Raw genomic sequence first — 12,457 nt, forward strand, 5'->3', positions numbered from 1 at the left:
ATATAACCCATCTTATTTATTCATTTGTCAGGCGATGGACTTTTGGGTTGTTTCCACTTTTTGACTCTGCCCGGGAGGTTTGTCTGAGCCTGGTCAGGAAGTGATGTTCGTTACTCAATGGCCTATTTCACTGGCCAAAATTCAGTCTCGTGGCCCAACCTAACTGCAAGGGAAGTTGGGAAATGTGTTCTGGCTGAGGGCCCAGGAAAAAAAAAAAAAAAAGGGTTTTAGTGAACACATCCTAGTCTCTACTGCAACTTGCAAATAAGGGGTAGAGTTGAAGTGGATCCATCCACGTGGAGATCCTTGAGAGTGTGTTGTCAGAACCAAGAGTGTGGGCAGGAGTACTCCTCATCTCCTGTTGCTTTTGTGAAAAGCCACCCTCAGAAGTGCCCAGCTCCTCATCAGGGCCTACCAGTTCACTGTAAAGCCCAGCCTTTATAGATGTTGCTTGGTGGTCCCAGGGGACTAGAAAAAGTTGCAATGACGGGGGCAGGGACGGGATGATTTAATAGTGGTTCTGCTCTGATACATAACTAGGTCCTGTTTGTAGAGTCAGAAAACAACCATGCTGCTTCATGTGTTTCTTTGACTCTGGGCATTGTCTACGCTCAAATACAGGTTGCCTCTAACTGTTCCTTTCTCCTTATGTAAATATGAGGCATCTGGCCAGACTAAGGCACCTGCTTCCTGGTGGCAGGTGTGTATCTGTCAAGATCCAATCGGGAAACAGAAACCTCTCTCAATATTTAAAATAGAGGAAATTGACTATATAGAATTTGTTACACGGGTGATGGAAGAGCTGAGTAGCCACACAGGGAACTGAGGCCCCTCAGAATTAACATCAGCAGGAGGCTGCTACCATCCCTCCTTTGGCTGAAGGGACACAGGAAAGAGGTGAGGTGATCAGAACCTAGGAGCCAGGACCCCTTGAAACCATTACAAGCCAGCTTGTTGGCAGGTAGGTCTACAGAAGAGACACAGCTGTGGCTAGAGCCACTACCCAAAACACGCCAAAATTGGGAGAACGTACTCCGGCTACTTCGTTCTTGCCCTCCAGGTACCTGTCTGCCATGGTCTTCCATTGGCTGCTCACGGCTGGCAATCAGGTCTGGGAGCCTGGGAAGCGGCCCGGAGGAGCCCACTCCCCTGGGATGCAGAGCAAAGCAGGTGGCAGAGGAATGTATCTGAGGGCAGAGAGCGGTGATTGGCCCAGCAGAACACTTAACTTTCGGAAACCCTGATCAGTTTCTACATCTTTTTAAAACCACCTTTATTAAGGTATAAGAGAAAACTGACATACAATAAGATGCACCCATTTAAAGTGCTCAGTTTGATGACTTTAGCCAAGTAAATACACCCGTGTAACTACCACCATGATTAAGAGACAGAAGGTTCTATCCCTCATAGTTCCCTTTTGCACTTTGTCACCCCCGCCCCCTTCATGCCCTTCCAGCCCCAGTTTGGATAAGGGCGATTGACCCATGTTCCAGGTCACTGATCCTTTCTTTCAGAGTGTCCAAATCTGATGTTAGGACCTTTCAGTGCCGTTTTTTTAATTTCAGTTTTAAGATTTCTATTCATTTGTTTTTTGAGATTTTCCATTTCTCTCCCAAAATACTTTAATTCTTCACCCATACGTGTTATGTAAGTATAAACGGTATATTTATAATAGTTGTAAGTTCTTGTCTGTCAGTTTTAGTAACAGTCATTTCTGGTTCAGGTTCTATTTTTTATCCTGATTATGGGCCACGTTTTCTTCTATGCACATCTCATAATTTTATTGTATTCTAGACATTTTATCTAAAAGAACCGATGAGACTGAAGTATAATTTGTTTTATTATCCTGAATAACTGAGCCCTTTCTTAGGTCTGGCAGTTAGCATGTATGACTGATTTTTTTGTGTTTCTCCTAGAGAATGGCTGGGTTGACCCTGGACTCCATTAACTCTTCTCTCTCTGCGACCTTTCTGGTCTTGTCAGTATTTGAGCAAGGAGGATCTGGGGTTGCTGTTCCTCATGTCTTTGGATTCCGTTTTGGCAGGGACCAACGTCCGAGTGCTCTGATAACGTATGTGGTATCTTTCTACTTTGAGCCTCTCCTGCACCGTGGCTTTCTTGGCAAAATATAGGGGGCGAGTGTGCTGCAAGAGAATTCTAACACAAAAGGTTTTTGCTTGGGGACCCTTCCAGATGCCATTCTGTCCCATCAGCCCATGCTGTTGTCTAAAACTTTGCTGATTTATTCCTTGTCCCTGTGAAGTTTCTCTATCAAAGACTCGCTCTTCCATTTGTCAGTACCTAGAGCAGGCATCCCAGCGTGGAAGCTGTCCTGGCTCTTTGTTCACCTCTGAGAAGCTCTTTGTTCTTCGGAATGAGTTAATCGGGAAGTTCTTCCTCCCCTCTGCACAGTTTATGTATTGTCTGGGCTTGGACTATTGCCATGGGAGTGGAAGGACTTCCTCAGTCTTCCAATTGGAAACAGGCATCTCTTAAATGGTTTTTGATGGGCCACCTAAGACAGTGTTGGTCCTAAAAAGGGCTCTGGTCTAGTGAGACGTTTTGTTTGTTAATTCTGAGTGCTTGCTTTGGAGAAAGGTTTTTTGGAACTCTGTCTCCCACCCTGTGAACTTTCTCTTAAAGACACACGATATAGGAAAGACGGACAGGCAGACAGGATGCTGAGTGACCGATGAAAGCCCTGGCACACTGTAGCTCACAGTCGCCTTGTGAGGTAAGCAAAGTCAAGCATACTTTACACATCAAGAACTGAGGCACAGAAAGGGTAAGCAACTTGCTCGAAACTCAAACAGGTAGTAAATGGTATGAAAATAAGCAGAATCTAGCTGTAAAGATTCCCAATCCAGTGTTGTGGTTTTTTTTTTATTCTGTGTATCTTACTGCAGAAATAATAAATACACTTATATATTTTTGTGAAAAACAGGGGGTCAAATGTTTAAAGCAATTGTCCCTTACAGTTCTATTCTCTAATCCCACCTGTATTCCAGAAGTAACCTCTCTCACCACTTTGGTGTATAGCCTTTCAGTTTTCTGTGCATTTACATACCCTTTACTATGTCACAATGCAGGGTTTCTAAAATACAGGACCATATAGGGGCTGCTCTGTCATTGTGTTCACTCGGCAGTCAGTGGATGAAGATCTTTTCATGTTCAGTCATCCATATAACGGACATTTGTTGAGCAGCTACTGTGTGCTAGACCGAGTTCTAATCCCTGGGCCATAGCAGTAAACAGACCAGACAGAAAAATTCCTCCCTCTTGGAGCTTACGTTCTTAAGTGGAGAGAGACGATAGAAACTAAGTAAAATTATTAAAACAGGTTAGGGTGATAGGGAGGCTGGTGGGGCAGATTATAGTTATAAGCTGAGTGCTCAGAGAAGACTGGACTTAGGAGAGAGTGACATAAAGAAAAAATGAGAAAGAGATGAGGAAGCATACCATGTAAATATATTGGGGAAGAACATTCCAGAAGGTTCCAGGGAAGAACGTGGAATAGCAGGGAGGTTTGTGCAGCTGGAGCAGAGTAGGTGATGGGGGTTGGATAGTGAAATAACCGGGAGCCAGATCTTCTAGAATCTTGCAGGCCACTGAAAGAAAATAGGCATTTGCTCTGAGATGGGAGCCAGCCCCTGGAAGGGCATTTTGTTGTTTCTGTTTTTGAGATATAATTGATACATAAGATTTTATTAGTTTCAGGTATATAATGCTCTGATATACGTACGTTTTGTGTAATGATCACCACAATAAGTCTAGTTAACATCCATCCGCACACATAATTAGAAATATTTTTCTTGTGATAAGAACTTTTAAGATCTCTCTTAGGAACTTTTTTTTTTTTTAAAGTAGGCTCTGTGCCCAACATGGGGCTTGAACTCATGACCCTGAGATCAAGAATCACATGCTCTACCGACTGAGCCGGCCAGATACCCCATGGAACTTTCAAATCTAGAATACAGTATTAACTATGGTCACCATGCTGTGTATTACATCCCCAAGACTCGTGTACTTTATAACTGAAAGTTTATACCTTTCGACCCATTTCAGCCACCCCCACCCCTGGCAGCGACCAGTCTGTCCTCTGTATCTGGGAGCTTGATGTGGTTTGGTTGGGTTGCTCTTTTAGGTTCTACATATAAGTGAGATCATACAGTGTTTATCTTTCTCGGACTTATTTCACTTAGCATAATGCCCTCAAGATCCATCCATGTTGCAAATGGCATGATTCCTTTCTTTTTAGGACTGAATAATATTCGGTTGTATATGTATACCTCATTGTTTATCCATATTCATCCACTGATGGACACTTGGGTTGCTTGCAGGTCTTGGCTGTTGTAAATAATGCTGCAGCAAACATGGGAATGCAGATATCTTTTAGATGAGTGTTTTTGTTTCCTGTAGATAAATACCCAGAAGTGGGATTGCTGGATCATATGGTAGTTCTATTTTGAATTTTTTTCAAAAATCTCCATATTGTTTTCCACAATGGCTGCACCAATTTGCATTCTCATCCACAGTGCATGAGGGTTCCCTTTTCTCCATATCCTCATCAACATTTGTTATCTCTTGGGGTTTTTTTTTTTTTTATCTTAGCCATTCTAACAAGTGTGAGGTCATGTTTCAATGTGATTTTTGAATTGCATTTTCCTGATGATGAGTGATGTTGAGCATCTTTTCCTGTGTCTGTTGGCCATCTTTACTGTTGGCCATATTTATGCCTTCTTTGGAAAAATGTTTATTCAACTCCTCTGCCCATTTTTTATTTTTTATTTTTTTTTAAAGATTTTATTTATTTGACAGAGAGATAGCAAGAGAGGGAACACAAGCAGGGGGAGTGGGGGAGGGAGAAGCAGGCTTCCTGCGGAGCAGGGAGCCCAATGTGGGGCTCGATCCCAGGACCCTGGGATCATGACCTGAGCCGAAGGCAGACGCTTAACGACTGAGCCACCCAGGCGCCCCTCTCTGCCCATTTTTTAAATCAGACCCCCTTTTTTTTTTTGCTAATGAGTTGTATGAGTTCTTTATATATTTTGGTTATTAACTCCTTATCAGATATATGATTTGCATAGAGAATTTTGAGTAATGGAATGACATGGTCTGACTTAGTGTTTAGCAGGATCACTCTGACTGCTGTGTGGAGAACAGATTGTAGAGGGATGAGGGTGGGAGCAGGAAATGATGGTTACTTGGACCAGGGTAGTAATGGTGGGGGTCATGAGGAGCAGGCTATTTTTGGATATCACTGAAAATAAAGAATTTTTTGATGGAATAAAAAATGTTAGAGAAATGAGGTGTGACTCCAAAGTGTTTGGCATGAAAAACAGGGGGAGTGGACTGAGCATTATTAAATAAGGTGGAGAAGAACAGCTTTGATAGGACAGTCAACAGTTGAGTTTTGGACACATCGAGTTTGAGGTATTAGACATGCAAGTGAGATGCTAGGAAGGCAGTTGTATATGTAAACCTGGAGTTTAGGGGAGAGCTCTGGGCTGGAGATAGGAATTTGGGAGTCATCAGAATATGGATGGTTTGGAAAAGCAGGACCCTAGATGATACCACCAAGGGATCTAGTGCAGTTACTGATAAAGAGGCAAGGTCTAGGGGTTGTGCTAAGGACACTCCAGTGTTAAAAGACTGGGGAGATGAAGAGAAGCCAGAAAATTAGACTAAAGTAGAAGGAAAATCAGGAGTGTGTGGTGTCCTGCAAGCCAAATGAAAGTGATCCAAGGAGGAAGGAGGAGTACTCAACTGTCAGGTGCCACCGGGAGGTCAGATAGGACAAGGGCTGAGAAGTGGTCAGTGCATTCAGCAGTGATGCAGACCTCCTGAATCAGAATATCCAGGATAAGGCACACTGATGCCTGGATCCCATCTCCAGACCATGATTTAATTGGTCTCAAGTGCAACCTCAAGGCAAAGGTTGCCGAGGTGATTCTAATATGGAAGCCAAGGTTGCAACCCCCATTGTCTTAATTCATATCTCTCTCTTAATGTGTGAAATGGCTTTATTGTCAGAAACATGTTGCCAGACTGATTAAACATGGGAGTTTTTATCTATAGACTTGTTCATGTAAACTTTGGGATCTGAAAATGATAAACAGATCTGAAAACTCATGATTAACCACTAAAGGGATAAGCTATTTAGCACCTGTCCTAAAGTGGCTTTTAAGCCAAAAATTGCTTTGCTTTTCATTTTTTGCAAATGTTTGTTTTTTGGGTTGGTTTTTATATATCCTAAGAAGACCTTTTGGTTTGAGTAACAAGGGTAAGTTTCAAGTTAATGAAAAAAATTCAAGGGAAATGTTGCTGTAAATGGTCCAAAGGAAACCAGGCAAACGAACCCGAACCCGGATCAGTAATGAAGCATTTAAAAGTGTTAAGTACCTTCTTTTCAGAATCCTGAATATTTCACATCTCAAAAGTTGGCTCATAACAGATGGAGAAATTTTGTACCTCATTAAAGTTTTAATCTTTTGCGTTTTCCTGCCACAGACCGTAGAAATTCTTTAAATGCTCCAGTAAATTTGAATTGGGTTGGTGTCTGTTGGCTCTTAAAAATGAGAAGGTATCATGGGTGGGCTCTTCATTAAGAGATCTGGTTTACAGGCTGGTAGAATTGGATTCTATGGACAAAGAGAGTAGAGATCAAATATGTGAGAACAAGACTAAGGTAGAAAATAGAAAAAGTTAGAGTTGTAATACAGGCTTAATTATTGCAGGCTTCCAGAAGAATGCCAAGTGTCTAGATTAGCACTTCTCAACCCGGTTTGGGTTCCACAGAGAATTAAACCCTAATGCCCTAAGGCATCCATTGTATCAGTTGAATGAACTCTCTTACTCATCCAGAATGGGGTTACCTAAGTCCCATACTTGGGAGAAGGGAGAAAATAGTCACTCAGATAATCAAATAATTTTCTCTAGGGCTTAATGCGCTAGCAGATCCCCAGTTGAGAAAAGCTGTTTGAGGTACTAATCTGTGTCTCGAATGATGCAGTAGTTTTATGAGGTACAGGTCCTTTGGAAAGAAAGCATAAAAGAGCCTGCTGTAAAATTGCCAAGAAATTAAAAAGAATAATCTCTTTATTCATTTATTAGAATAGTTACTGGTAAAACATGCACAAGAACACCTTGTACAAATCCCAGCAATGATTTTTTTTGAACAATCTAATGTGTATCCTTCCAGACTTTGTCTCTGCACACAAACTGTATGTGAATAGTGTTGAGTGCAAAGAATAGGGTTGTGCTGTTCATTTTGTTCAGCAATTTTTTCCATGAGCTTTATGGAAATTCTTCTACATAATTACGTACAGACTTGCCTCTTTCTAAGGGGGGTTGCGTGATACTCCATAGTTTGGTTGTTATGAAATATATTTTACCATTCATATGTTAATGGGCATTTAGGTTATCTGCAGGTTTTCATTGTTAGGGGCAAAACCATAATAAACATCTTTGTTCAAAACTTCTTGAAGATAGATAGATAGGAGTTTTTCTCAATGACAGATTCTAGAAGTAGAATTGTTGAGTCAGGATGGACTTTTTCAAACACAGCCGAAAGTGGGAAATAATGCAGTGAACCCCCATGTAACCCTTCTCCACTTCAATAATTACCCCTGCACGTCATTTTTGTTTCCTGCTCACCCCACCCACTCCCTCGTACCCTAACACCAGATGCATTATGCAGCCAAGACGTGCCATTTTATCCACAGAGATTTCAGTGTTGTCTGAGGGACACTTCTACAAAACAGAGTCACGATTGTGTTACACCTCAGGATGAGCAATAATTCCTCAGTATGAGTGTTGACATTTTCCAGTTACCTCTCTGTCTTTAGTTTTATGTTTACAGTGGGTTTGTTTGAGTCGTGATCCAGACAAGGTCTGTACATGGCATTTGGTTGATAAGACGCTTAAGTCTTTTTTTGGTAGAGAGGTTTCCCTTTCATCATTTTAATACAGTTGATATGTTTCAATCCTTTATAGTTATTGTTCTTCCTGACGCTCACATTGTCCCCTCTTTGGCCCAAAACTGATTCTTGTTGGTTCCTGAGTCTTTTTCATATGAGCTTAGTAGCTTCTTTGTGTCTTTGTATTAAGATGTTCCAGGATCATGTTAGACCTATCTGGAGTCAGCCATTCCTCCGCGGAGTCCTGGTTCCGTGTAGTGAGACATGGTATTTATAGACCCTGATCAGGGCTTGGGGGTTCTCGTTGCTGCTGAGTTGGTCATTGTTTTGGTCCTTTTCAGTAGACAGAGCTAGGGAAACCACTTGGTGAATTCATAGTGATGTTCCAATTCATACTTAGGACCGTAGGATTTTTACTGAATTTCTTGGATTTTATTTATCTTTTATGCATATCTCTGGTTCCTAATGATACTAAAAGCTCATTATTTTGGTGTATTCTGCGCTACAAGTATGTAATATTTTCAAAATACCGGTACCATTATCATCACTAACAATATGATTATTGGAAACTATTTAAGATTTCTTGGCATTTGGGCGCCTGGGTGGCTCAGTCGTTAGGCGTCTGCCTTCGGCTCAGGTCGTGGTTCCGGGGTCCTGGGATCGAGCCCCGCATCACGCTCCCTGCTCTGCGGGAAGCCTGCTTCTCCCTCTCCCATTCCCCTTGCTTGTGTTCCCTCTCTCGCTGTGTCTGTCTCTCTGTCAAATAAATAAAAATCTTTAAAAAAAAAAAAAAAGATTTCTTGGCATTTATATTTTCTCCTTAGGTTATATCCTCTTAAGAAAATATGGTCAAATTGCTGTGTTTTAAAAATCATGTGAATTAGTGTCTCTTTGGTGGGTAAGCCATCAGCCACATGCAGAGGTTCATTTGTTTTGCTGCAGCCACAAACTCAGATAGTATTTATTGGCAAATGGTGTTTTTAGGGAACACTTAAATTTTTTTTATTTAGTTTTCTTTTATAATTGTGTAAAAAACTTCTGTAGTTTCAGTCAAATTACAAAAAGTGAATTTCTTTTCCTGTCCCATTCATCCTGTTTTCTCCCTCCACCTGTTGGTGGGCACTTTCGTTACCTTTGGGTTTATCCTTTCATTTTGAAAAAATAAAAGCAAGTACATATCTGTATTCACATCACCCCCCTTTGCTTAAATAAAAAGGTAGCTTTCTGTGCACAGTATTCAATACATAGCCTTCTTGTCTTCGTAATATATTCTAGAGATCGCTCCGTAGCGGTACTGTATAGAAATTACTTCTTTCTACAGGTGTTTAATTTTTTATATTATAAAATGAACATCATTAGCCATAGTTGATTTCCTCAGTCTCCACCACTGCTGGGCATTTGCTTCCATACCTTCACAGGAAGACATAATATTTCACAGTCACAAACTCAGGTTTTTTTGTGGCAAAGATTATTTTAACAACAGTCTAAGGAATCCACTACCTGTGTGGAAAATGAAAATTTTTACCATATAATCTAGTAAGAGAGAAGACTGATTTATGAATATAGAAATAATTTTCTAAATTTTCTTCTCTGGTGGTTATAACATGAGACCGGAAAACAGGGATTGCTAGGGTCTTGGCCCATTTGAGGACTGCAAGGCATCACAGATCAAGAAATAAATTTCTCTTGGCTTTCTGAATTTGCAGGCCCTGCTGCTTTTCCAGAAGAATCTTTTGTCAAACTGTGTGATCACCATGATTCAGGCTTAGCTTCTGAAATCCTTGCTGTTCGTCTCGCTACAGGAGGCTGCCGTGTTATTTTTTCTCTTTGCAGACACATCGGTCTGCAGTTGCTTTCATCCACAGTCTAGGTCTCATTGAGAGAAGGGACCAAGTAGGGACTGTTGACAGTGTGAGGTTTTGTGGTGTGGGTCTGAAGCAGTTGTTACATTTGAACATGAAAAAATGAGTTAGATTTTGTTTCCTGCTAAAGCACAGCATCCTTTTACCAGCCCTTCACAGAACAAGCACATATATACTCCCGCGTCTTAATTCGGACATGTGTGATCTTACCACACAAATATTTCAGGAGAAACAATGCAGGCGACCGCGAGAAGGCTCTGCAGGTCATGCTCCAGGTTCTGCAGAGCTGTGACCACCCGGCCCCCGACATGTTCTGCCTGTGTGGGAGGATCTACAAGGACATCTTCTTGGATTCTGACTACAAAGATGACACCAGCCGAGACAACGCCATTGAGTGGTAAACCCTCCATCCTAGTCAGTAGCATGAGCATCTCTGCAAAGAACAGAATTGCAGAGGCTAAGGATCCAGGTCTTGTCCCTGTCAGTGTATCTGCCTGCCTGCCTGTCTACTGGCAGTGGGGGGAAAAAAGGCATAAATGTGGTGTGGGAATTTCCAGATGCCTTTTTCTGAAAGGAAACCTTTAGAAACAGGTTTTTGTAGTGGTGACTTTCTTCCCACAAGTTCACTCATTTACAGGGGCAGGAAGGAGGATCAGCATGCTCCTTCCCTGCTACTCCTTCCAGAATTTTGTTCTCCCACCATCAGGGCATTATCTTCTGAGTGAGCTGTTCATTCCTTCCTTCCTTCATTCATTTAACAAATGTTGATTGAAGGTTTACTGTATGCGGGTGCCACAACCCGGAGGGGGAAGCTTGCTGGGCATGTTCAGGATGGTGAGGCATAAGTGAGGGGAGAGAGGCAGGAAAGGGGAGAGGAGAAGACCCTTGGACTCTGAGCGAGATGATAGAACATTGGAGTGCTCTGAGCAGAGCAGTGACAAGATCCAATGTGTCTTTCACCAGTGTGCTCTCACTGTTATGCAAAGAATACATTTCCGGGGGCTGTATCAGCTATCATTTGCTGCATAACAAACAAGTCCAAAATTTAGTGGCTTAAGAGAGTGATTTATAGTTTTTCATGATTCTGTGGATTGGCCAGGCCACTCCTCGGCTGGTTCCACTCCTAAAGTGCTGGGCTCACTCCTAAAACTGAGGTCAGCTGAAGGCTCAGCCGGACTGGAAGGTCCAAGATGACCTCATACAGGTTTGGCAGCTGGTGCTGGATGTTGGTGGTGCACTTCCGTTCTCTGCCTGTGGTTGTAATCCTGGCCAACCAGCTTTCTTACATGGTGGGCAGCATTCTTAGTAAAGGTGGAAGCTGCAAAAGCCTCTGAGGCTTCAGCTCCAGAGCTCCCAGGAGGTCAGTTCTGCCACATGCTCTTGGTCACATCACAAGCAAATCGCATGGTTAGCCCAAATTCAAGGGGGTGGAGAGCTGGACTCCAGCCACGGGTGGGAGAAATGACAAAGTCACATGTGTAGTGGGATGAGGAGGATGTGTGGCTATTAAAGAACCTAGCACAGGGGCAAGGGCAGAAGTAGGGAACAGCTAGGAGACGACTGCAGTAATTCAGGGAAGAGCTGGTGGTAGCTTGAGCCAGTGTGGTGGTGATGAAAATGAGGAGGTGTCAGAAGCTAGACATGTCAGTTGAAGGTGGAGCCAACAGCTTACCTCATCCATCTCTGTCACAGGAGCTCTTGACACGACTGTTCCGCCCTCAGTTCTAACTGCCTCTCCTTTCCCTCTCCTCCTCTAGCTCTGTCCCGCTCTGTCCCGCTCCGTCCAGCTCTCTCCTCGCCCCTCTTCTCGCCATCCACTTTTTCCCCTGGTGATCCCCGTCACTCTCACACCTTGCAGCCATTAGCCTATCTCCAACCCAAACTGCGTCCTGAGCTTTGGCCCCACATCACCCCCCTCTTTGTTTCACCTGAAGGTGGTGCTGCTCCTTAAGACGCAGTGTATCCAAGGCTTACGTCCTCTTCTCTCCACATGGGATGGCTTCCAGTGCCTTGCTTTCTTACTACCATTCCCCGGCCTCCTACACTTACACTTTTTGTGAATGTTTGATAACTCACTCACTTCCCAGCATGGTCAGGTCCCAATTCCAGCCCTTCTCCGCATCTTCCCTCACTCTCATCTCCACCACCCTGGGTTGGTGCCTTTTTTTTTTTTTTTTTACTTTCTTGCCAGGAATGTTCTCACAATATCCCAAGTAGACTCTCTTTTTAGTGTCTCTAAAGTCAATCCTTCATAGATTGAACCACCATTCCTTATTCCTCCTAAAGCTCAAAGACCCCCTGTGGCTCTCCATTCACCATTAAACAAAAATTCAGACTCTTAGATCACCATTCTAGGTGCTCAGCAGACTTTCTCCAACCCACCCTGAGCCCCGGTTCCCACTACCTGATCTATGTCCAACTGAACTGAAGTTTCCTGGGAGTTCCGCAGGCTCCCATCTCTGCTCCTGCCTTTTTCTGTGTTGGGTGTTTCCTTTCTGAATCACTGCAGCTGTATGCCTGTCCATCTTCATGCCATATCTCAGGCTTCGGGGGGGGCCCCACATATCTTCTGTGAGTCCCTCTAGACTTATGTTTGTGTGGTTTCAGGATACTTACCACACTCAGGTTTGTATTTTCCCTAATTTCACTAGTTGTGTGTGGGGGTCTTAGTACCTC

The 12,457-nt window shown here is 42.9% G+C and overlaps 1 protein-coding gene across 3 annotated transcripts in view; it reads left to right on the top strand.

Annotated features, from left to right (window-relative positions):
- Positions 1–12,457, top strand: part of MAP3K15 (mitogen-activated protein kinase kinase kinase 15) — a 117,642-nt gene that overhangs the window by 52,918 nt on the left and 52,267 nt on the right. For 2 of the 3 annotated variants that reach the window (XM_035725496.1, XM_035725497.1), the window contains exon 7: positions 10,008–10,178. The exons of the other annotated variant lie outside the window; for it this stretch is intronic. In XM_035725496.1, coding sequence (XP_035581389.1) covers positions 10,008–10,178 — 171 coding nt within the window. The remainder of the gene's footprint in view (positions 1–10,007; positions 10,179–12,457) is intronic. 3 annotated transcript variants of the gene reach the window in all.

This window comes from Zalophus californianus, chromosome X (genome assembly GCF_009762305.2).
Source record: "Zalophus californianus isolate mZalCal1 chromosome X, mZalCal1.pri.v2, whole genome shotgun sequence".
NCBI classification, from domain to species: Eukaryota; Metazoa; Chordata; class Mammalia; order Carnivora; family Otariidae; genus Zalophus; species Zalophus californianus.